Source organism: Triturus cristatus, chromosome 5_1 (assembly GCF_964204655.1).
Source record: "Triturus cristatus chromosome 5_1, aTriCri1.1, whole genome shotgun sequence".
Lineage (NCBI taxonomy): Eukaryota > Metazoa > Chordata > Amphibia > Caudata > Salamandridae > Triturus > Triturus cristatus.
Window position 1 is genome coordinate 956,346,446 of NC_140587.1, and position 25,517 is coordinate 956,371,962.

Consider the following 25,517-nt stretch of genomic DNA (forward strand, 5'->3'; position numbering starts at 1 on the left):
TGCCATCAGCTCCTTTCTTTCCCTGCCACCAGACACAGAACCAGAGCTACCTCTTGTCTCTTTGAGACTGTTTTTCTACTGTCACCCAGTTGGCAGCAGGATCCAGCATTTCTTACTTGGTTAGAAGGCTAAAAAGCTCAGACAGGTGGGTCCTTCAAGTTGTACAGAAGTAGTATCCCTATGTTTGGCGGCAGGAACCAACAGTTCTTACCAGTTTGGCAGGCTTTAAAATCAGACAGTTGGGGCCTGCAAAATGTACAGAAGAGGTATCTCCTACCCATCCTGTCCTCTCCCCTGCACCTTCCACCATCCCTGGAATGACTGACGGAGAACCATCTGTCTGTTTTAGGGCAGGATGTGCATGCCCTTTTGGCCAAAAAGACCATAGAGAGGGTGCCGAAATTGGAAGTGGGTCATGGCTGTTACTCCCACTACTTCCTGGTGCCCATGAAGGATGAAGGCCTTCATCTTATTTTAGACCTGCACCTCTCAACACCTTCCCCTGGAAGGAGAAATTCAAGATGCTCACCCTGGCCCATGTGTTGTCTGCCCTCAGCCCAGGAGAATGGATAAAAGGTCATTTGATTTACAGGATGCCTACTTCCATGAACTTGACCTGCAGACCCACAGGCACGTTCTGCAGTTCCTGGTGGGGCAGGAGCAGTTTCAGTTCCTTCACTGTGCTCCCCTTTGGTCTCACCAGTGCCCCTAAGGGGCTCACAAAAATGATGGCAGTGGTGAGAGCACATTGTCTGAAGTCAGGGGTCACAGTGTTTCCCTACCTCAATAACTGGCTGTTGAAGGCAGGTTCACCCCAGCCAGTCGTCAACCAACTCCAGACTATGGAGAACCTCCTCTTATTTTTGGGCTCCACTAACAATATGCAGAAGTCACACCTGACTCCTTTTCAGATGCTCCCCTTTATCTGAGCTTTTCTGTACACGGTTGAGTTGCATGCCTTTACACGGATAAGGAGAGTCTGGGATATTTAGGCTACGATCCCCATCTTCCAGCCTGGATTTCAGTGCGGTTGACTCTGAGGCTGCGGGCACTGATGGATGTCCTCCTTCATCCTGCTGGTCAAGCACGCCTGGTGGCATATGCGGGTCTGTAGTGGGATCTCAGCCTCAGAGGGCCAACATTAAGGGGTCCTCTCCAACCATGTCCAGATTTCAGAGGAGACTGTGGCCAGAGTTGACAGTAGTGACCGATGTGTCTCTTCTGGGTTGGGTGGCCAATTGGGATAGGTGGAGATCAGTAGCCTCTGGTCTCAGGAAGATTCCTAGCTCCATATCAACCTCTTGGAAAGGAGGACTGGCCACTTGACACTGAAAGCCTTCCTCCAATCCAGCAAGGGGAGACTGTATAGGTGCTTATGGACAACACAACAGCCATATGGTATTGCAACAACCAGAGCGGAGTGGGGTCCTGGGCCTTCTGCCAGCTGGATCATCAAGGGATATTCCTGGTGGTAAACCACCTGGCAGGATCTTTGAATGCCAGGGCAAATGAGCTCAGCCATTGACACTCAGCGGATCATGAGTAGCCGTTGCACCAGGAGGTGGCAAGAAGTCTCTTCTGCACATGGGGAATACCTTGCTCGATCTATTCTCTACCACTGAGGATGCGCCATGTCATCAGTTCTGCAAGTTGGAGTTTCCAAATCGTCTTTGGCTAGGAGATGCGTTCTACCTAGGGTGGAACACGGGACACCTGTACGCTTTCCTGCTGATGCTCTTTTGCCTTGAGTTCTGAAGAAGATCAGGACCAACCAGTTCCAAGTCATCCTTGTGTCCCTTTTTTGGGTATGTAGTGTATGGAATCCTGAGCTTGAGAATCGCAGGGTGCCCCACCGGGAGTACTTGTTGTGGCAGCAACGGGCTGGGTTCTGCACCCGGGCCTTCGAAATCTCCAACTTCAGTCTTGGAGATTGAGATGTGACTGCTGAACACATTTGACCTTCCTCTGAAGGTTGTTGGTGTCATCTTGGCAGCCAGACGTCCCTTGACAAAAACTGTATATTCCTGTTGTTGGAACACATTTTTAGACTACTATAGTACATGCCAGATTAACACCATCCAGGCTAAGTTATCTGACATTTTGCTTTTTGTTTTGTCCCTCACTCGGCAAGGCATTCCTCTGGGCACATTTAAAGGATACCTTTTGGCTTCTGCAGCCTTTTTATGGTTTCCTGACCAGCCTTAGTTATTTAAATCACTGGTTTGATGTGTTTTAAGAAACACCTGTAACACCCACCCTCCTTTTGTCATGCCGCAGTGGGACCTTGGTCTTCTCATATTTTATGTGCACTCCCTTTGAGCTGCTTTTCAGCTTTCCTTTGTGGCTTTTCACCCTCAAGATGATGTTCCTCATTGCCATCACACTGCTGTGTCGCATGAGATGCTTCAGGCTTTCTGCGTTCCCACCGTACACCAAATTCTTCGCAGACAAGCCGGTTCTGTGGATGTGGGCATCCTTCTTGCGGAAAGTTATGATGCTGATCCACATCAGTCAAACCATCACCCTGTCTGCGTTCTATGCTCCACCTCACCCCTCTAAGAAGGAGAACAGACTCCACTGCTTGGACACCAAAATAAATACTGAACCTTTACATTGATCATACCAGAGAACACCGGGTGGACAAGCAGCTCTTTTGGGGGTTTGCTGGAGTGGAAAAAGGCTAGGCTGTGAAGAAAAGAACCATCTCCCCTTGGATTGTGCTCTGCATCAAGATCTGCTACACAGTGGCCAAAAAAGCAGCCTCCAGAAAGACTGCAAACTCATCCCATGAGGGCCAAAGCTGCTACCACTGCACTGGTATGCAGAGTTCTTGTTTTGGACATCTGCCAGGCAGCTAAATGGGCACCACTTCTTACGTTCACAAAGCACTACTGTCTGGACAGCCATGTTCACCGGAAAGGGCGTTTCGCCAGCTCGGTACTTCAGGCTTTTTTTGTTTGAGCCAATTCACAGAGCCACCACCTAATAGGTTCTGGTCTGGTATCAACTCAAAAGATGAAGGTAACGCTCTGTCTGATAGAGACTCTACTTAACCGCAGATTCCTCACCGGCTCTCCCAGCCTTCCCATTTTGTGAATTAGACTTGATCCATTAATATAATCCCATGTCTAGGAATATGCACACTGTTCAAAGCCAATTTGCTGTTGGGGGTCTGCGTCAGTGAGCATGCATAGCCTCAAAAGCAACTAATGTCAGCGAGCAGGAGTAGAGCCTACCTGGGTATGGGCTCCAAAACGTAATTTTGGGAGCGGAACATAGTCAGTGTGGAGCAACACGTTGCCACCCCCTTCCGTGTGCAGCGGTACTGCTTAAAACTTTCCAGATCAAGTCTGATGCCTGGGGAATATTCAAAAGGTAAGGAATCTGCAGTTCGATAGTTTCTATAAGAAAGAGCTTTACAAAAGGTCCTCACCAGTGTTAAAGTTTCAAATTTGTCTCTTCAACCTATCTTGATATTCGCTTTATCCTTCAAGGTCTCACTTATACTCATCCTTCGTTAAGTACAATATGAAATTATCACCTTATTGACTGAAATTATACATGTTTGTTGTGTGACTTTTCAGGTATAATCTACTTTTGACCACATTCTTCCTACACAATCAGTGCTATCTGTAAGTACTTTCCATCTCATATCTTACTCAACAAGCTGTGCTACCTTCACTGTTGATTTGACTCAAAATTATTCTCAGTCCTTTTTGATTCCATTACAGCCACACAGTATCCTACAAGAGCACAATGTAGAGCCAGATGACGCCACCTAAGGTTTGTATGCTACTACTCACAACATCTGGAGTCACTACACTGCGGTCACTGCATCAAGAGTCACTAAATTAGGAATACAATTACATCACAAGAGTTATTACATCGCAGGTGAGTTACGTTTTGGTAATATTTTTTATATATAAATATGTTTATACTTATGATACATATTATATATGTTCCATGTTTTTGTGCATTTATTGCTCATAATGCAGTGGTATAAAAACCCATATTTCACAGCGAACTGTGACATATGGGAAATATGTCACAGTAGGATGTGAAATACAGATTTTATCATCATAATGACAGCTTCTAACCACTCTGAAGAACTGTCCATTTGAGACAAAAACACTATTTTGTGGAAAATCTGCATATGTTGCAAATTATGTGGTAAACTAAGTGGCAATTCAGTCAGAATCGCCTAAATCCACTGACTCTCACCCCTGCCCATTGTTTAATTAAAAAGCTATTCAAGAAAGGTAAAACTAGTTGAAATATTCTAAAACATGTAATATCAAAAATGCATAAAAGGCACCATGTGTGTTATGGTCTAAAATAACCTCTGTAAGAATACGTGCCTGGGTAACAAAGTTTTCCATGTGGTTGACATTTAGAGTTCTATGCATCTGACCAATCAGACGGTGAAGTTCTCTTCCACCTGCCAAATGCCACGCCCCTAAGGTGTGCCCTTGGATCAATGACAAAGCTGTGATCCAGCTTTACAGACGTTCTGCCAGAAAAACAGGGCTGGCCATCTTCTTGGTAATCTTACAGTAATACTTTACCTCTTCAGAATGTTCATGAACAAGCATATAATGAAACACACAAGACAACAGAATTTTTAAAATGTTTCTTCTTTTCTTCTGTTTGTAAGAAACTGCATACATCATTAAAGACAAACAATAATTTAGGTACCATGCAGTTTCAGTATGTACAAAATAGCGAAACCTAGGACATAGAGATCCAGTTTATTTGTTTTTTTTGTGTTCTAGTTATTTACACACACACACACTTCTCTCCATACAGCCATTACTTTTTTAAATTACAATAATGGAAGAGCACGTGATTGACAGCCACCACATTCACTCCTATACAAAGACATACTATGTACATACACTGGAATATTATTAACTGGGACTGGATCACAGCTGGCTCAGGCAGGGCAGAGACCCATGGAAAAGCAAGAAATGCGCTGTCTGTTCATCCCTGTCCTTCCTCTGGTGCCCCTACCAAACTCTCCCTCACTCAAGAAAAAAGATAACTTTTTTCCATATTGGCCTTAACCCATCCCAATGCATTCCATGGTCGGAGGATGAAATTCGCAATGATAGACACGGCTGCTGAATTCTCTCCCTCTGGAATTTGTTAACTTCATCTTTCCAACATTGAAATTCATTGGGCACAGCATCCAACACACCATTTTTCCAGGCCTCAACCATTTTATTTTCTTCATATCTTCCTCGAAATCTCTTTTTATAGTATTATTGCACCTTTCCAGGGTAAATGCTGATAGAGAATCTGATAGGTTATTGCTAATACGTTTCTGTGTATCAAAAAGATAATACATTTTTAGTATATCCGATAGATATCAATATATGGTAGATTAATTTTGTAGTTATTTATTTATTTTCATACCTAAAGAGCGAACGAAGCCCTGAAGGGCGTCTGAGCACTGTACTGAAGTATAGTTAACTATAGCGATATATACTCTGCTCTAGGCTTGTTTATCTAAGGTAGCGTTAAGCATAAAATAATTGACAAAATCTAAGTATGTGCAACTGAAATATTCAATATGAAATGTAGGTCTGGATAAACCTTCCTGTATTACGTTTAATTGAAGCAAGGAATGCACACTCTCTAGGCATTTTGCATAACAGTGTTTACAAAAAAGCACAGAGCTTCACAAATAATGCATTGTGTTCCCCGTCACTTGTCCTCAAGTCTTTAGAATAATAATAAAAAATGAGATGATTTTGACACTGATTGTTTCTCAACATATGTGGAAATTAAAAAACTAAAATTGAGGGGTGTGTGAAATAATTATACGAAAGTTCACCAAAAACTTTAGAGGTAAGGACACATTTTGTGCTGAAAGAGTGCAAAAAGCACAAAAAGCCATGAACAACAGCCACTGGTCATCTGCATTGTTTCTGTGCCCTGACGCTAAAATTGTAGTGTGGTATAATGTCATAATTTCAGGATTTTGCATAACACAAAATTTCGACTGAGACTACTAAAAATGGAGAGTGGCGATAAATGAGGCGTTGTCAGTGTTAAAACAGGAACATTATGCCTTTTGTGTTTGGTCCCACAAATGGTGACAGGATTGCCCTAAAGAAAACAATGGGGCAACATAGTTTTTGCCATGCAGTGCCTTCAGAATTGATTTCATCACACTGTGTCGCGTCAAACTAAGACGAGCAAGAAGATGTAAGCGTCGCACAGGCTGCCTGAGTGAGACTCACTCTACTCACGGATTCCTGGCTTTCCTTGGATTCACAAGACCGAGATCTAGCTGCACCGGGCCCTTCCCAGCCCTCTGGTGGTGCTTTGAGTAGTTACAAGAGTCAGCCCTAATCAGATTATCCGGGTCACTTTTAGTGGAGAAACCAAATGGATCATATGTAGCATGGAGACAAACAACGGACAGACCAGACTCATCTCAATAATACACCTTTTTTAAAGATACAGTAGGTGTTTGATAATATATTGGTTTATTGCATTGTCTGTCTGGCAGTTTTCAAAGTCTGACCATTTGCGAGGAAGGGGAGCCGATTTTGGAATTTGTAAACAGTACATAAAACCGTTTTTTTGTGTGTAGCAATTGCACATCATCCGTGATCCATGTGATATTCGTTTTTTTAAAGCTAGAAATCACAGTACGAGTGGTTTTGTGGCACACTCCTGCTTTGAGGTCAGGTACTTACAATAAACAGCTCAGTTAAATTTGAACTGGTTCCTGGGGATAACTCCCCCATGATGTATCCTACACTTTGGTTTCCCTTTTATGGGCATAGCATCAAAACACTTTCACTCTCAAATTTGATGCCAAGCTGCAGCACTTGCAATCACACTCTTGAGCGGATGTTCTTGAATCGTTCATTTTTTTAGTGACATGGAGAATGGAGGAGGAGTCTTCCGATTTAGCGGTTTGTTTCTAGTACACAGAAGCCAAATCTTATTAACTATTTTTCTTACACAATTTCTTAAGTGTATTTAGAGTGTAGTCGGTACCACCCCAGTCATGTCTTTTTAAATGGCTGAGCCTCCCTCCCACAGGAAATCGAGAAAAAACCAAATGTTTGGAGGGTAACCTTAGCTTTGAATGTTCTCTAAATGAACTATGTTTTGCCATGCAACTCCTAGAGGCCCTGATGTAGGTAAATGCTATATTGTCAATGGAGATTGGCAAAGATGCCTGGGCATTGAAACACTTTTTAGTTATGCAAGTAGCAACTTTAACTGCTGGTGGCCATATTGCATCTCAGGGTGGAACAACTGCATGCGTTAAAGGCAGCCATATTAAATACTACACTGTGTAGCATTTCTCCTTTTTTATGCTAGAAGATTGCCATCTGCCACAGATGTGATAGCACACTGTGCCTGTGGGACACTAGCAGATTAAAATACATTTCTCTGCTCAGTTTTCTAGGCACGTGCAGCCCTCAGACATCGATATAAACAGATGTCGCTCATCAAGTACAGAAGTCTGGCTAGCTCGTCAGACGTATTTGCCAGGAGAAATACTCCAAGCATTCAATGCTGGTTGTTTTCCGAATGTCTTTTCACGTTCCCTGAACATAAACATAATGTAAAATACATGGAACTCGAGTTTTTTATTGGCATATATCATTAGAAGTTATCGCATCAGATTCCTATACACAACTGCAGGAGCGGTGTCTTTTTGGAGCACGACAAGATTTAAAATAATTGGAGCGTGTTTCAACAGAAAAACTTTTAATTTTGTTAGTGTGTTTTTAGAGTTCACAGTGTACTTTCCCACCACATATTATTTATTTTACAATCCTGGAGCCAGATGACACAAATCTTCACCAGAGCAGGGCAATTTTTGTACCAGCATTTAACACGAAAGACCAGTACAAAAATATATAATTTACATCCAGCGACTGGTGGAAAAATGCAGTTTTGCATTGGTTGGGTGGTCCAAATGGTTGGTTTGGCTGATGCAAACGTAATTTTTAGATTCGTATTTCACTGAAAATTTCATTTTACTGGTGCAAGTGAAAGTAATTTTGCTGCTGGTCTGCAAACTGATAGGTTAGCCCACCAGAAAGAGGTTTGCAAGTCGCCTCAAGGATATATAGTAAGCCCACCAATGTTTTCTTCATCTGCTCGCAACTGAGAAACTACTAATGTTCTTCAAAAGAAAGTAGATAATTTTCTCTGGCCAAATCAAAGAGATCTGATAATTTAATAACCATAACTTTATGCCATCAACCGTTGAGGTGTATTGTAACTCGGGCAGTGCAACACACCTGATATGTCTGCATGCTATAAACGATCTAGCATGTGCAACGCTGTACCATGGGCTATTCTCAATATTCAACAGTCAAGAAGCACAGCACTGAGCTGGACATTTATTGATGATGGTGTCCGGAAATGGACAAAATACCTCAATCATGAATTTCAATGAGACATGCTCAGGAGCACCAAGACTTCTACCTCTAAAAGAGACATACACAACAATAGAGTGAGTGCCATCACAAGGTTGTAAGGACAGATTTCTTAGTGGCTACATTTTTTACCTGAAGGCCAACTTCTTGGAGCCTCAATTCAATAAGAGAGTGCTCCAACATGGATCATATCCATATTACAACTTATGAAGGCCAGCTCTATTGAGAAGAGAAAGCTTTGTGATATCTAAACCCAATGTTGGCTACCATCCCCACAAACAACTGGACATATCTAATATTAAAATAAAACCTTTGGAAGCCTCCAAAGGGTTTTAATAGTTTTAGTAAAGTTTCGTGCAGCACAAAACTTATCACGTTTTGCTGAGCCCACTTTATATTGTTGCTAAATTTCAAGACTTTGACCCATTGCTGCTTCTCAATTGATTTGACGTCATTGTAGTGTCCCTTTAAAATTGTCTTCTCACAGTTAGCTATATTAATATTGCATCAGTTTTAATGCCTTGCAAGTGAGGTGCATTGTTTCTAGGCTGATCTACCTTTTTGGTGTTTGTGTTGTCCTGGGATTTATTTTTAGATATCCAGAATCATCTCTTTCTTATTTTCAACTTGAAAGACCCATTTAACATGTGTTAATATACCAGCTGACACAGTTATGTTTTCCAGTGTTAAGAGAGTGATACAACAAAGAAGTATTCAATATTTGATGTTACATGAATTCAAAACTTGACATGGCACCTGCTGGATTTGGGACTGGACTGAAACTGGCTAAAATTCAAGGAGGCTTTGAGATTTTCAAAAGTTGAGGAGACCGCGCTACTATGAGGAGAAACAACTGCTCAGTCCTGGTTGCCCAATCATGGTAAAAATAAAACAAAAATCATAATCTGTGGGATCACCACCACATTTAAAAGGTTTGCACCTTCCCACATCTGTCTACATCAGGTAATCAGTTTTCAGACAATCCATTGCATTTACTCATTTTTGTCTAACTTCTGTCTCCTCCAGAATCTTCTTTATTCCCAAGCTTACTCCCTTTTCTTGTATCCTGTATTCCAATTCTCAAATTCTCTTTTAGAAGATCAACGGCCCTATTACTGAATATGCACTGTAAAAAGTAGAAATTAATTTCTGTTTCCTTTAGGGAAAGAGTAAACAAATTGTGTTCGCTATTTACTTATATTTCCTTCTTTAATTATTAATCCTGCGGCTACCTCTTATATCACCATTTTCGGAGCACAAGTTTGAAGAACTTAGGTCTAGAGCTAGTGGTAAAATAGCTACGTATGGTCACCAATGCCTCTAAATTGCTTTTGATATGGGGTATTGATCCTCCTGCTCTGTGAAGAGGACTCACTAGCACAGAGTTCATTTTCTTCTCCATATCAAATATCAACCACTTTTAGGTGGGTTCTATGCAATAAAATTCTGGGTCGGTCTCACAAAGACAATGGAAACGTATAACATTGACAGTGTGACTGCACAGATGAATAAGTGTGATTCAGACACACGGTGCTAAAATGGGACATCTTGGCATTCAATCCATATGACACAATCTAGTGTTCCCATTGTGCTGTTTGCATTTGGAAAAAGTGGTATAACAATGGCTATTTTGCCACAAATAAATCTGTACTTCTGGAACTTTGCTAAATCATTACTTTTCAGCGTAAAGTTCCTAGACAATTCCTCATGTCAAAACACGCCAGATGCCGAAGCTAGAATCTGTGGCAGTAGCTCTCTAAATCTGGCTTATCATTTTTACAATTAGGCTAAAGACACAGCCAACTTCAGGTAAGTGCTTGACCTCACTACTGCAGATAGGTACTACAAATGAACACTAATAGCTTGAGAGCCACCACACAAGAATGTGTAAAAATGACATCTGATCGTGAAAGACCACCTAGAAGTATGGTCAATCAGCCAAAATTACAAGCCAAGCACTTGCCTCGAATGCCATGCAGGTACAGAATGCCAAAAGAAATTGGATTGTTCACCCCATCAATAACTCAGTCTCAAATTGAAATAAGACTACTCAGTCAACTATTGAATTACTACTGCTAGATTTCATTAGTGAAAGCTTAATATTCTTTTATTATGATTTCTGCTACTGTGGGGACCATCAAAATGTCAGTCCTGACAGATTATGATAAGAATGCACATGGGCATTTTCGTCAGTGGATCATATGTAGTGGATCACCTGTTTCGGTTCTTCAGGGTATGGGTCGGCGTAATTGGCTTGTGTGTGTCACTGTGCTGACATTTTACATTAATTCTTACTATAGGTTGCTCTGCAATTGTTTTTGCATGAGATTTCCAGACAGGGTTATAGTTTGCACTAGTTGTTACCAGGCATTCTGGGACGGAGAGCCTAGTATGGGTTCATGCACCGAGAGTGCAGTAGAAAACAAATGTTGAGGAATCTCACTGCTGCCATCTTTGTTTCCAAAAGGTTCCATGACACAGAAATAAAAATTAAAGAATCAAATATAAATACTAAGAAGATGCAAAGCCTGAGAGCATTCTTTTTCAGGGAAATTCTGCTCTTAAAAAATAAATCTATCCACATGTCTACTCCTGAAGATAGCTGGATGTTTCCAAACAGTAAAAATACACAGCGTGTAGAGACCCAACAGAAAAGCAATTATCTGAGAGTATGGATCAAAGCTAGAATAAGTGTCAATTTTACGTGTAGACTCAGCTAAATAGGAATTGCTATTATGATTACTTTTATTATTACTATTACTTTTGGTATTCATATTATGGTACATGAGCTCAATCTAGGTTTTGGCTGACAATGTACTTTGAAAGTGACCAGAGTTTAGAAAAAAAGAACAAAAGTGCTATAGTGAGGCGAGAGATCGCCCTTTTGAGGCCGCTGGTCAGCACATTACATTGCTCATACGCATACACTAATGTCACCTTCAGACAAGCCTTCAAGTGCTCTCGGATTGCGAAAATGATTTTCACGATTTTCTATTATCTGATCCGCCAATTACCATTAAATTTGCATTTGCAATTACATAAGCGAATAAATAACAGCAAACTGTCTGCTACCCTGAATTGATAATCATTCAAGAATGCTGCTTCTGCTGCTGAGGATTCCTTTTGCCACTGCCATGGGTGCTGGTCCAATTTATCAAGTGGTAGAAAATTCCTCTTCACAATTCCATCATATCTTCCTGGATAAAACGTGTTGTTGGATCACCGGTGAAGGCCATCTACCGTGAGCTAAGCACGAATGAAAGAAGGTAAGTCGGCCATTTTGCGCTCATTTGAGTCTTTTAGGTGCTGCTAATAAAAGTGGTCTTCAAGTAAGTGTCGTGCAGCACCAGTTTCACCACCTCGGTCTCATCAACGTTTTCCCATATTGGCTTGCTGAACACAAAACACAGCTTTGTGCCCTCAGTGGCAGATGTCGGCAAGAATTGGGACAGTGAGGGAGATATGCGCACACAACCAGCAGCCGTACGACAAACAGGACAGATCCACATGCCGGGAAAACATGGCGGCCAGCAAGAAGTATGTTACCCCCGATGGGCATCCTTGGCTGGCGACAGACAGTGGTTGTGATTATGGCAGTACCCATCAAATGTACATAAATACAATAATATTTTTTCTTTTAAAAAAGGCAGTTTAGAAGATGTACACGTTAAATAATGCAGAACTGAATAATTCCAGCACTTGTGGTTCCTTTTCGGTTTTCTTTGAAGACATTGTCTTCCATTACAACTGCTAGGGTCTATGGAACCTAACAAAAGAAAGACAAAAAATGCATTAATAGAAAGAATAGATACTCATGCTCACGGCATGAACACTTTCAAACATGCCCTATAAATGTTGCTCACATCATAGCGTAATTGCGCTTTCAAGGCTAACAAACTTAAGAGCTCTTACTCAAAGGTTGAGTTCACCTTCTGTCTATAAAGTTACACCTTATTGTGGCTATGTGTGAAATATACCCTTTCCATTAAGCATACCAAAGAAAGGAAAGAAGGGGTGGGAAAGGATGTGGCGTAACGGCCAAAGCTGCCGACTTTGGAGCTGGAGAACCAGGTTTGAGTCGCTGGAAGGGCTCAATGTCCTGTGATTCTGTGCAAATCACTTAAACTTTGTGCCTATAAAAATGAATGTCCTTGTGTAATGTAACTGGTGCTCATGTAAAGTGCTCCAATACCTTCAGGTCGGTATCACGCTATCTAAAAAAGCAAAAAAAAAACCAACAAAAAACCAAAGATGGAAGTTTTCAAACATCTGCTCCACGTGGTAGGTCCTAGAAAACGATCAACACATACCTAGTTCAAATGATTGTGTGAAAATGTGATGTATGCCACAAAGGCAAACACTATAACAGTGATGGATCATTACATCGGTCATGGCCATCACCCTAACTTTCTGTAACTTGCTTGGCAGATTTACTATTGGGACTCCAGTTGTAGTCATTTAGACACAAGAGTCAAGTTGCTGTAGTGCATCAGAAAATAATCACATGTACCCATAATTTCAACTTTGTCAGTTCATTAAGACCTTCATATGTATCTTTTCATTACAGGGGTCTTACTAACAATGGAATAAGGTGGTCCAGTTATTGTCGTTCTTAAACCGACGGCTTTAGGCTGGCCCAACACCTAACAGAATTCTAGACACAAAGGGGCTCATTTACAACCCCCTATCGCCACAAGAACGCCAATTCTTCCATTGTTCCTGTGACGAGAGGCTTCACCTTATTCACCATGCAGTGTTATGCCAGTTAATGTGGCTTAATGGCGCCTTGTGAATAAGGCCCCCTTTGATGCTACACTTAGCCTGAAATGGGTGTTGCGGTGGGCATTCTGCGGCAACACCCATTGATTTTGATGCTGCCCCATATTTACAAGGGTGGCGTAAATATGCGGCAGCGCCTAAATTAAGGCCAGGGAAAACCTGGTCTTAACATTGTGCATTGTGCAGCACACATGGAAACAGAAAACCCCATTGATTGTTCATCTGCAGGAAGGTGTCCCTTCCTGCACATAAACAATCATAAAAAAATTACGAGTTGCAACTTCTATGTGTGCTGCATTCTGCCATTACTGATTGCTTATGGCTGATTGCTTATGGGCAGGAAGGGACACCTTCAATATTTGGTCCTGAACAGGAGGAGTGATGGGGAAAGTCTTAGAATGACAAGTAGTTTTAGTGTTTAAGGAGGTACAAGTAGGATGCATCTATTCATTACCTTTTTTTCACAGACTCTCCAGATGCGTTGCAGGGAGATGGAATTGGAATGTGCTGCTCACTGTCCTACTAAGATGGCTACCTTTCCAGTAAGGCAATCTGGCTTGCGATAGTGTATGACTTTGTTGATGGTACGGTAGGACTTCAACACAATGTGGACTGATGAGGGAGACAGTGCTGATATTATAGTATTCAATGGTGTGGTTGAATGTTGTAAGATTGATGTTTCGGGAGAGCGGCTTGGAAACTGACTTCAAAGCTGTTAGGCTGGAGTCACCAAAACAAGTGAACAGTGTTAAATTCCTTGGGGGTTATGCTTTTCCCAGACTATGTGGGAGATTACAGAGGCTGGCAGAGTGGAGTGAATGCTTGTGGAAAAGAGGAAAGGTTTTATCTTCTGGCAGTTGCAGCTGCTGCCTGGAAGCGGCAGGGGGGCGGGGTGTGCGGGGGGTCAGGTCACAATAAACAAAAAAATTAATTAACAATTACCTACCGGCCGGCTGGTTGGCCGCTGCTGCCTTTCCTGCATCCTCATCCTGGCTTCCTGTGAGACACAGGAAGAAGGAAGCACCAGGGCTCCCGCAGCCAATCACAACGCTGAAATGCAGCATTGTGAATGGTCTGAGTGCTGTGACACGGCGCTCAGCCAGGGGCTGTAGGGGTGGACATGTTCTCCATGCAGGCTGTAACGCAGCCTGCATGGAGAAGGGGGAAAGTGCGCATGACTGGTTTGGGTGGCCCGAGACACAGTCATAGCACACTTAGGAGGGTGGCACCACTCCTCCCCTGTTCTTCAGTCCCACCCTGCCCCTTAACACAAGCTTCCGCAGCAGGAGGACAAAATAAAATGATAATACCATTAGTTATCATTTTATATTTTATTTTATTTTCCTTCTCCGAGGCAGTGGGGTGACGCTCCTCCCCCCTTAGCAGAGGAGCTGCCACTAGAATGCTCGACTGGTACAAAGTTGAGAGCCACAACTGTATCTAATTATTGTGGGTTACACAATGTGGGAGAATTCATTATTAATTCTCTTCAGTTAATTTGAGGAAAACTGCCTACACATATAACTGGACATGGCTAAAGCAGAAAGTCAAATTATGTTAATGTTAATGTTAATGTTATTGTAATTTATAGAGCGCAACAAATACCCGGAGGTGTCCTGGCGCTTCTTGATTCTCTGGGAATGGCAAGGTAAAAGATAATACGGAGGCGGCCTACTCTTTGGAGAAGAGCCAGGTCTTTAATTCCTTCCGAAAAGGTAGGAGCTCTGTGATAGTTCTCAGATATCGAGGCAACTCATTCCACGCCTTTGCTGTGCCATGGATAAAACTTTTGCCCCCCCCCAACGGGCTTTCTTTATACGAGGCACCCTAGCCAGGCTGGCGTCTTTAGACCGCAGTAGTCTGCTTGGGATGTACCAGCGCAGTCTCTGCTGAAGATACTCTGGACCTATGCCATGCAGGGCCTTAAAGGCTAAGCATAATGCCTTAAATTGTATACGGCTCTTTACTGGGAGCCAATGTAAGGCTTTCCTTTCTTTGGAAACGGAGCAAACATTTGAAGGATGTCATATCTGACGAGGCCTTATGGTACAGTTCGCTGTCACTGGCGTACAGTGGGTTGAGATATCCTTTTTGGCCGGCAGTGACACCGCACTTTATTTGTGCAGTAGGATTGGCTAGTTAACACTTAGGTGGAATGATGCATATTGTTGCAGTGGATTACCCGAGTCAAATATAAATAAAATCACACCAAGTGGAAGGAGTAGTATAGGATTTAAGGCAATGGTGCACGATCTCTACCATTAAATACAAATGTGCAGTTATTTAAAACTTTGGAGTCCCCAAAAAGGTGGCAATATATATAGTACAACCAATCAGTGCACCTATCGAGTGTTATAGAAGGTGTAGTTGCTCGATTGTAATGCTCTTTCTTACTGCAATGTGAGCACATCCTTTATATGCTGTAAGAAGCTATAGCACAAATTAAAAAAAAGAAAGTATGAAGACCCACCTTGTTAAATGCCTACTGAGTTCATGAACTTCCATTTCTGTACTTTTAAACTCGTTCAGCTCTTTTCGAATGGCTGCCTGTAATATAAAAAATATTACGCGTTTATGAAACTGCACAAACCAAACATCCAGGCTCATGCTCCACTGAGCTTTTATGCCTCTGTAATCACATAGACAGCACAGAAAAATATTAAATTAAAATTAAGCTGGAGACGCATATAGATAAAGTAGTATACCTGCTGAACCTGTATAATACTGTGTGTCTGAAAATGAGGGCGGGGCTGGAAGTAGTGGAATATGAGAGTGCCTTCTGTAAAACCAGGCATTCACGAGTAAATTAGGAACTCAGTGTTGGTTCAGTTGACCTATACGCTGTGCCTAGAAAGATGTACCAATTGCACATGTATAGAACTCTGAACTTCCTTCCTACAGAGAGTGATGAAGTTTCCTTCAAGAGATGTGTTATACAGTTTGGCTAATATCAAGCAACGTATGTACATAACATGTATATTACGCAAGCTTTGCACAACCTGACATAAAGACCACAAACTAGAGTATGTATGTGAAGATGTCAAAGATAGTGAGGGTGTTCGGGAACTTCCAGGTAATCAAACTAGAACCTTAGTTTGGCTACCAAAATATTATGGTGATTGGTCATATTTCAACACCCATTTGTGGGGTTTAGCAAATGAGGCCACCTTATGCACCAGACTAACAGCAAAATAAGCACAGTCCACCCACCCATCTTGAGCTTGAACACCCAACTGGCATGGTCCGTGCTGGAGGTGTCCTACTCGGGTATGAGCTGACACATTTACCTTGTTTTGCAATTGATCAGGTGGTGGTTCGCAAAGGGCAAGCGGACTTTGGAGCATTTCCAGGCTTCAGATCTTACACAGTAACAATGTGTATGCCGGAAGCCATCAAAATGACCTACCTGTGTTGATGTTTATTGTCGATGAGGTTAAAAAACGCATGCAGAACAGCAAGGGGGTAATTTTATTAGAAACCATTTGTCAGGATAAATTATTTACACAATTCTAATGCCTCCAACGTTAGCCTCTTTCTCTCACTCTCTGAATTATAAATGATGAACTATATTGTCAACGCATCAATCCGGAACTAGAGATAAAATTGAACTGAACAGATCCTTGAACTTAATTATGAGTCAAGTATTGGGTGACGCTTCCTGCAAAATATCTCTCAAATATTCCATATGCGTGAATTCAGGCATTCCCGCTTTCCCTCTTTTTTAATTAGCATTTTCCTACTCATGTACAAAACCTTCCATTGCACATATGTTCAACCCTCCAAACAAGTAGCGTGTTCAGTGAGATGTAATAGATCACTTCACAAGGACTTTCTCCCAGCGGTGGTTCACGTTGCCCGGTTCACACTCTAAATTCCTTTAAAATTGAGATATTGCTCTGGAAAGAACAACGGAGGCATGGGTGTAATATAAAGACCTTCACTAGGCAACAGAAAGTGGGCCCGCACTGCCCTTAAAGTAATCTAACCAGGGGATACTGCACACTAAATTGCAAGGTGTGTGTGAAAATTAGCTAGCCTTGAGTCTGACAGACACAACCAACTAGTTAACCGAATGTCAGTTGGTTGTCGCAGGTGATCGAATAAATTAGTCACAGGAGAAAAATATTTGTAGTGCATTCCATATTCTCCTTTAAAACAAACATTTCATTCAATGATCACATATTAGAATTCAGTCATAAGTGCAGCTGAACCATTTACTCCTGCTTTTTGGCAGCAGAATTATGGCTTATCCACACTGATGGTGTAGCAAGGTTAACATGCAGTTTGAACATGTTAGCACATAAAAGCAGAGTGTTGAAATGTATTGCATTGCAGATAAGTCTAAACATGTTAAGCAATATGCAGAACCTCATGCAAGGGAATGGAAATAAAGCGTCGCCTAAGCTGGGCTATCATTCCAAGAAATAGAAGAAAGAACATTTAGTGGAAAGATCCCTTCAGTCTTTGGGGATGACATGTTTGAACCTGTTCATGTAACACCTACCTTATCAGCTGCTGTGAGTCGTGTCCAAGGTTTGTCTGCCCGCCTGTCATAGTCCTGTGCATCCGCCAGTTCCACGTAGTCGCTGAAGCGTATGAGAATCTTCTTCTCTCGGAGCTCTTCAACAGTCGGCCTTTGACTTAGCTGCAGGAATTAATGGAAGACCAGAATAACTTTTTCAACAGTACTGCTTCTCACTGATATAACTTGCTTCAATGCACCCAACGCACAATATGATACCAGATCAAGTCTACTGGGCCTTTCCAGTTTGTAGAGTCATTTATGCACTCCAAAACCTCTACTCATTCTCAGCTTCCTAGTGGTAATCCCCAGGGTCTGTCACCCTACTGGTTAAGTCTACCCATCTCTAACACCGCTTTTAGGCAAGGCATGGCTCTCCCTTCAGCATTTAACCTGGTCCATAAATGAAGATCTCTTATTCAAGTCCGCAAACCAGACCTCCTCCAGCACCAGATTTTCCTCTCTGGTTTTAGGGGCGCCTTCTCACTGAAAATGTGAGCCTCCTCCCCTATACCTAGTTACATGAAGGACATGGATGGCTTATGAGGTTGCAGAACAAATAAAGCTCTAAGACAATCTCACTGCTCCTTGAGAATCTGCCTTAAGGTAATTACGAATGATTATCATACTGATATGGAACAGAGGGAGCGGAACAGGAAATCTGAATTCTTAATTTGAGGTTAAAAACTACCCAGAGTCCTGCTCATGAAGTATTCTGAGGCTGCCACTACCTTGTCACTGTGGCATATTTGCCTTTCCTTAAGCACAGATCCCAATCTCTCCACTATCCTTTTTGCCCTGTTGATAATGCACATTTTCCTTTTTAGAGAGGAGGCGGAGCTGAACAGTGACTCATCCAGGCGGACTGGTTCTGCTAATCTGCTGCTTTTTTTAAGAGCTGGCAGAGAATTTGTGCATCACTGGGAGTAAGCAGTTGTTATTACCCCCATTTACCTTACATTGAGATAGTAATGGCCTCTAAATTCTCACACTCTCTTAAAGGGCCATTGTCTACCAGGCAAATCTTTAAACAGACATTTTTTATCAGCAGCATGACAAATCGTATCCCTACTATAATTTTGTTGACAAATGATATCCCAGTAAAATCCCAACTAGTCTACATCTGTTGTGAGGCACATTTTCCACAAATTTCTTGACCAACTGCTATTCTAGATGGTGACCAATCTGCTCACCACTGGCTCAAATTAAGCACTGGGTGAGTCTAAGCACCGGGTGCAGGTACTAGCACTGGTCATAATCCTGGTAAAAGGTGTAGATAAGCCTGTGACTTGGGAGACATCACAAGACATCTTTCTGTAGGGTCACTAAGGCACAAAGGAAGGAGATGTGGCCTAACGGTTAGAGCTACTGACTTTGTAAGTGAGAAACCAGGTTCGACATTCAGTGTTGGCTTAGCATCCTATCATTCTGGACAGCCTCTGCATGCTAAAAAAATGTGTAACGTCTGGTTATTATATAAAGTGCCCTAGTGTTTTGGACCAAGGAATAAATAAAATAAGCCCTGCAAGTTGCCAGTAATAGCATGATTTTTGCCAATTCTGGCAAGTGATCAACAACCTCTTCTTCAATAACTCCCCCAAAGCTGAGATTGTTTTGGCCATCAGTCCTACCAGTCAGGTTGAGCATTTTAAAGACGTTTACGCCTCTGCCCATTTATCTGCTCTATCTGAGCATACGACGATGGCTGACTCAAAGATATCAGATGTTGGGTTGGCCATTGAGCTGGACGAAGTTATAGCAGCCATTAATAGATGGCCACTGGGCAAGGCAGCTAGCCCTGAAGGGGTCCCACCGATCTCTTTAAAGACAACATCGATTTTTGGGCTCCTTTCTTAGTAATCGTCCTGAATGGTGTATCCATGGCTATTCCACCGAAATCTTGGTCACACTCTGTTATAGTACCCATTTTTGAGAAAGGGGACAGAGGAAATCCCAAATGTTACCGGCCCATCTTTCTGATCATTCTATAGTGAAGATCATGGGTAGAATCATTCTAGACCGACTTGAGGTCTGGGCTCAGGATAACAATATCGAGTCTGACCTACAATATTGGATTCTGGGCAGAATTAGGCACTGTGAAACAGTACCTAAACCTTTCACTAATGATCAATAAATACACTTTGGCCAAGCCATGGCAAATTTACCAAGCCTTTATGGACTTTAGTCCGCCTTTGATCATGTGAATCGTGTCAAGCTCTGGAGCACCTTGCTAGAAATGGGAGTTGAGGTCAATATTGTTAATTTTCTTAGAGAACTATACAGTGAAGTCTCTGCTTCTGTAAGGTTTGGTCCTGTGGGGGAAACTACAGATAGATTTTTACTTTCTAGGGGTATACGGCAGGGGTGTGTGCTAGCGCCCTTTTTATTTACACTTTATACTAACGGCCTTGAACACCACCTGGTCAATCTAAATGCTGATGTGCTGCGTATGTATACTCATTTGGTTCCTGCAGTACTCTATCCGGACAATGCAGTTTTAATTTCAAGGACTAAACTTGGCCTGCAGAAGGTTGCAGATTGCTATGTGAAGTTCATGAATGAGCTGGAGTTGACTGTAAATCACTCCAAAACCCATATTATGATTTATGGGTCTAAAACTAACAAATGCAATACTTTTTTTTATCAATGCTACCAAAATTGAACCAGTTTCTTCTTTTCCCTACCTGAGTATACTGTTCGACGATCGAAGTTCTTGGAATCAATTAGGCACTGTTATCCCTGCCAAGTTTTCTTGTACTGTGGAAGGCCTGTTCAAATTTACAAAAAAGCTAGACCCCAAACCTCCAAATGCGTTTCTGACAGGTTACAAAGCGAAATGTCTGTCAGTTGCTCTCTATGGCTCTGGAGTTTGGGGGACACATTTTTTTAAAGCCATACACAGCGTTGAGAATAGATGCCTGAAAAGGGTTCTGGAGGGTGCATGCAGCACAGCTAACTATTTAAGTCACGCAGAACTCGGCCTTGACTATGTCATTCATCTTATTATAATCCTCCCACTTTTTTTGTGGCTAGCAATCTGGACAAAGACCGAAGCCAACTTTAGTAGTAGTGTGATTAGAGATTGTATGTATTTACATAGGCTAATCATATCCCTTGGCTAATTTACATAAAAAATATGATTAATACTCTGGGCATTCCGGATTTTTATAATTGTCCTGAGGTTCTTTTGACAGCGACAGACCATCAAGGATTATTTTTGGAAGTGGGCCAGGCATACTTGAACTTGCACTGAATCAGACAAAAGTACCGTCTGTTTGGACAATCCTTTGAATTCTGGACCCATCATTGAACCTTACCTTATATGGGTTGGTAAGAGCTACCAGCGGGTCTCGTTAACCAGGTTGAGATTTGGCACTTTGAATTATTTGGTGACTTTTCCTGATCTTGTCAGACATCCTATAATTATTACCCCATGTCCATGTGATAGTTTGTATGTACAATCCACTTTGCACTCAATGTTGTTTTGTAAATCGTATTGTTCCTTCAGGAAAAATCTTTTAATTCCACTTTTAGAGGATGCTATTATTAGAGATTATAAGACTTATTATGCACTATTTGCAATCTCTTTCATCTGTAGGTGTCTGTCTGAACACTGTAAGTTATGTTCACCATGTTCTTAAGCATAGGAATTCTGGCATTAAGTAACAATCATGTATTAATTATCATGTGCTTAATTGGAATTGCCTACACGTTGAGCTTCCTTGATTGTGCTATATTGAAATGTCTTAGAGTTTATGTACATGACACTTTATGATGTTCTTAAATTGGTTTTATGCTTAAATTGTGAGACGTGATGATACTTTTCTTTGCCCTATGCACATGATACCATTTTTTCATTGACAGCCTCATATTGGGATACTGTATTAATATTATGTTTTTTGTATTTTTATGATGAGATTTATTAATGCATTCATCTTTGCATGTTTTTTACCTGTCTTTTATGGCTTATAGCCGAATAAAGCTTAAATGAATTGAAAAAAATAAAAAAAGGGAGGGAATGGAGCATCACTCGTCCTATACATGCTTATATTAATGAAGAATGAGTTCACCAACTGGATGTAAAATTTGGATTAGAAAAAGAACACAGTAGTTATTTGCAATTTGCTAAAAACATTCTGCAAATGAATGGCAATGGTAGATCAAAGCAAAAGTGGTCAAAATGAGCTCTAAGCTTTTCAAAGCAAACCTAACACCTTGATCTCAACTGATTAACAAAGGGATCAGTTAAAGGTTTAATTCAGCAAGACGAGGAAGGAGGTAAGGGACACATTTGGAAACGGAGGTTCATATCAGGAAAACTAAAACATCACATAATCATTGAGATTGCATGTTTTCACGCTTAACAATCTTTTTCTATTGTCTAATGTTAATAGGGACGCATGCCTGGGGTTATACCGAGAAGTGTGGGTAAGGAAAAAATTGGATCCTTTACTGATCCTCTCCTTCAAAGAATGTTTATGATCCTCCCTCTTTCTTCTTCATCTCCCCAGTTTAACTGTGTCCCTTTCTATTCAGAGGTATTGGGTTGCTGTTGCTAAAACAATGAAGTTATAATTCCCTAGTATATGGTACAAGATGTTCCCAGGGCCTTCAAGTAGAATACCACTAGTGGCCTGCAGGACCCATTGTGCCCCCCACTACAGTGGTAGTGAAAACATTGCTTTAGGCCTACCCTGTGCAGCTTGACTGTAGACGCCACCCCTATGCAGGCATTGTAGTCCACAAGGCAGGGTGTATGGTATTTCAAAGTAGGATATGTAGAATTTTAATATTAACATATCCTTATAGTGACTAGCACGGAAAAGCTATTTTTCTCTGCTGCAGTCCTAGCTTCCCAATGTAAAACCATAGTACAGATTAAAATCCTAATACTGTATCTCGGGAATAAAAAATACATAAACAACAATTTTTAAGAGTTATTAAAAATCCAATTCAATTCGAAGTCAGATTTCTAATAAATGGTAAGGAAAAATTACTTTTGGAAGGTTACATTTTCCGTGCCCGCTGTTCTTGGGGGCTAAATTTGCATTTTTCTCTCCCACTTTGTCAGCCATGAATTAGCTTTTGAATAGATGAGAAAAAAGGTGTGAAATGCCTTCCAGAAGAAAACAATAGGCTAACCTGAATGGTAAGAGATTACTCCTCTGAACCTCTCAAAATATGCACAGTTGGGGATGTGAGCATCTTTTTTGATATTGCAGTGTCACAGCCTGTTTAAATGTCAAATCCTGCTTGACAGGCCTGCTGGGTTTTTACATAAATTCTGGGTGTGCACTTGAAAGGAAAGGAAACAGGATGCCAAAATAATTCCTGCGCACCCACTCTCTAGTTTCTGGAAAACCCTGCTTTATTCTACCAGACTTCTGTCTCTGGGTTTATTGAGGGTACAGCGGGTGTGTCAAACTGGATGTCAGATGTGGGAAGAGAATAGGATTACCAATGTACAGCCCTCATTCACACCCATAGCCCTCAGAACCCATGTTTAGTGTAGCCGAAGACTTTTGCCATCTTGAAAGTACCAAAAGGGCATAGGGCTGGCCTTGGAACATTTGCCCCATTGGTTAGGGTGTGCCCAGGAGTTATTCCAACCCACTAGCTCATGCCAGTATACATGTGGCATCTCCAGGCACCCACTTCAGAACAGTCCTGGACCTGAGGAAGAACCGAAGAGGACTAGACCAAATGCAGTTTTGTTGGTATTTTCTGGGTGCAGTAAACACAACACTATTTTCTGCCATGTTTAAAAGCAAAGCCTGTAGGTGCAGCCACACTCGTACCATGAGATCGGCTATGGGTGTAGATATGCAGGCTTTTAATATCACAACCTTAGAATAGATGTTGCTTGTGTAGTTTTTTCTAACACATTTTGGTTGGAGGCACAGTAACAAATAGTTAATCTACAAGCTGACCAATGATTTTGATAGTCTTGACCATACACCCACAGCTACACTATGATGAATTAATAATGATTTGATTGATTGCTCGCACCACCCATGGGCCAGGCGCACATCCACCCAGTGCTGCTCGCACCACCCACGGGCCAGGCGCACATCTACCCAGTGCTGCTCACACCACCCATGGGCCATGCACACATCCACCCAGTGCTGCACACATCCACCCATGTGCCAGACACACAAACACCCAGTGCAACTCACACCATCCATGGGCCATGCACAGATGCATCCAGTGCAGCTGACACCACCCATGGGCCATGCATACATCTACCCAGTGTAACTCACACCACTAACACCACTTCAGACTTCCTCCTGCAAGAAGTATTCGAGCTCCCGCCGAGGATCACTAACAAACTGAAAATCCCACCCGACCCCCCACATCCACACTGCCAAAAGAATCAGGACTCATTGGAACCGATCAGGAGAAGAACCAGGGTGACGGCGAGCCTGAATCGGAGTGAGTTCAGTATCCTGCGCCCGATGCCTCTTGGACGGCTCTCGCTCCTGTTTGAGGTGGTTGTCGCGACGGTGCCTACCAAACGACCCCTGGACAGCCCTGATCTGGACTCGCGGGAGTTGCGAGGCCGACGGTTGGCCACAGCTGGGCACGGGTTGCTGGGAGCCGGGATGGGAGTTCATTTCTCTGCCGGTTCTGCCTAGAATGCCGCCCCAAAAGAGAGACTGACTGACTCCAAAATAGCAGCTCCAGCTCCACTTGCAGCTCTCCCCACAACTTCTAACACGCCCGCCAAGCACCGGAACACCTAGCGGAGCAAATCTCGACTTCCTCCCACCATGCCCAGACTAGAGGAGAGCTTTGATTGAAGACACCGGCAATGGACCTACAATGCGCACCATCTCGTAAGTTGAGTGAGACTGCCTGACCCTAAGATGGCCGACTCGGTCACCCCCCCGGAGACTCTTCCTCCCGTGAAAACTCACATAACCAGACTATACTTAACACTGATTGCTCTTTTCTCTCAATGTCTTCTATGACTAACTACTCATCTTACGGCCAGTCGGTGCGCATTCAGGAAAGTTCCACCACCACCCAATTGCTGGATTGGCCTGACCCAGTGATGGCCGCCACCCGGTAACTCCTGACCACTCGAAGTTACGCGAGTGACCCGGTCCATCCATATTAAGAGGGCATCCGCCCGGACCACGGACACCCCCCTCACTTGCACCACGGGGCTTTACTCATCTTAAGAACGTTGACCTGGCTCAATAATCTCTGCCCCAACCATTAGACCTGTTCTCAAGATGGTCCCCCTCCCACTTTCCTCTGGGCTATAGAGAAGCATGGGGGTAGACTCTGAATTTGATCTTTCAAGGACTTGTCCCCCCTGCCGGATTTCAAGATGGCCACATCAGTGAGACCCTCCGCGATACTCTTTCCTCTCCAGGTCTAAAATCATTGGCCTTCGTTCGGACCTCGACCAGCCTTCACTCAACCCTATTCCCGCTCACCCACTAGGACCTATACTCTGAGAACTTCCCCTCGACAGCTGAGACCTAGCCTTTTTGACTGATGCCCGGTGGAGTTTCCTCGCGAGCTAAAGGGGAGATGGGCTACGGATTCCCTCCTTGACCATCACCTACCCAGCCGGTCTTTGGGCAAACCCTCCTACGTCTCTCCTGACCTTATCTCCCTCCTACCCCCTACCCCCTAGCCCTCTCCGCTCTACTCTTCTCCACTTTCCAGCTACTGACCTTTGCCCTCCCCTGTCCTGGCCCTTAGTCCCCACCCGGTTTATCTGTGAACTTTCCCTCGTCAATTGAGACCTAGCTATTTTGACTGATGCCAGATGGAGCTACCTGGTTTAG

At 42.6% G+C, this 25,517-nt stretch overlaps 1 protein-coding gene across 5 annotated transcripts in view; it reads right to left on the reverse strand.

Annotated features, from left to right (window-relative positions):
* Positions 1 to 4,618: 4,618 nt before the first annotated feature.
* Positions 4,619 to 25,517, reverse strand: part of PHACTR1 (phosphatase and actin regulator 1) — a 1,250,807-nt gene continuing 1,229,908 nt past the window's right edge. For all 5 annotated transcript variants that reach the window (XM_085606075.1, XM_085606079.1, XM_085606078.1 and 2 more), the window contains 3 exons: positions 17,698 to 17,838; positions 15,664 to 15,740; positions 4,619 to 12,180 (listed from right to left, as the gene is read on the reverse strand). In XM_085606075.1, coding sequence (XP_085462201.1) covers positions 12,165 to 12,180; positions 15,664 to 15,740; positions 17,698 to 17,838 — 234 coding nt within the window. In that variant the 3' untranslated portion in view covers positions 4,619 to 12,164. The remainder of the gene's footprint in view (positions 12,181 to 15,663; positions 15,741 to 17,697; positions 17,839 to 25,517) is intronic.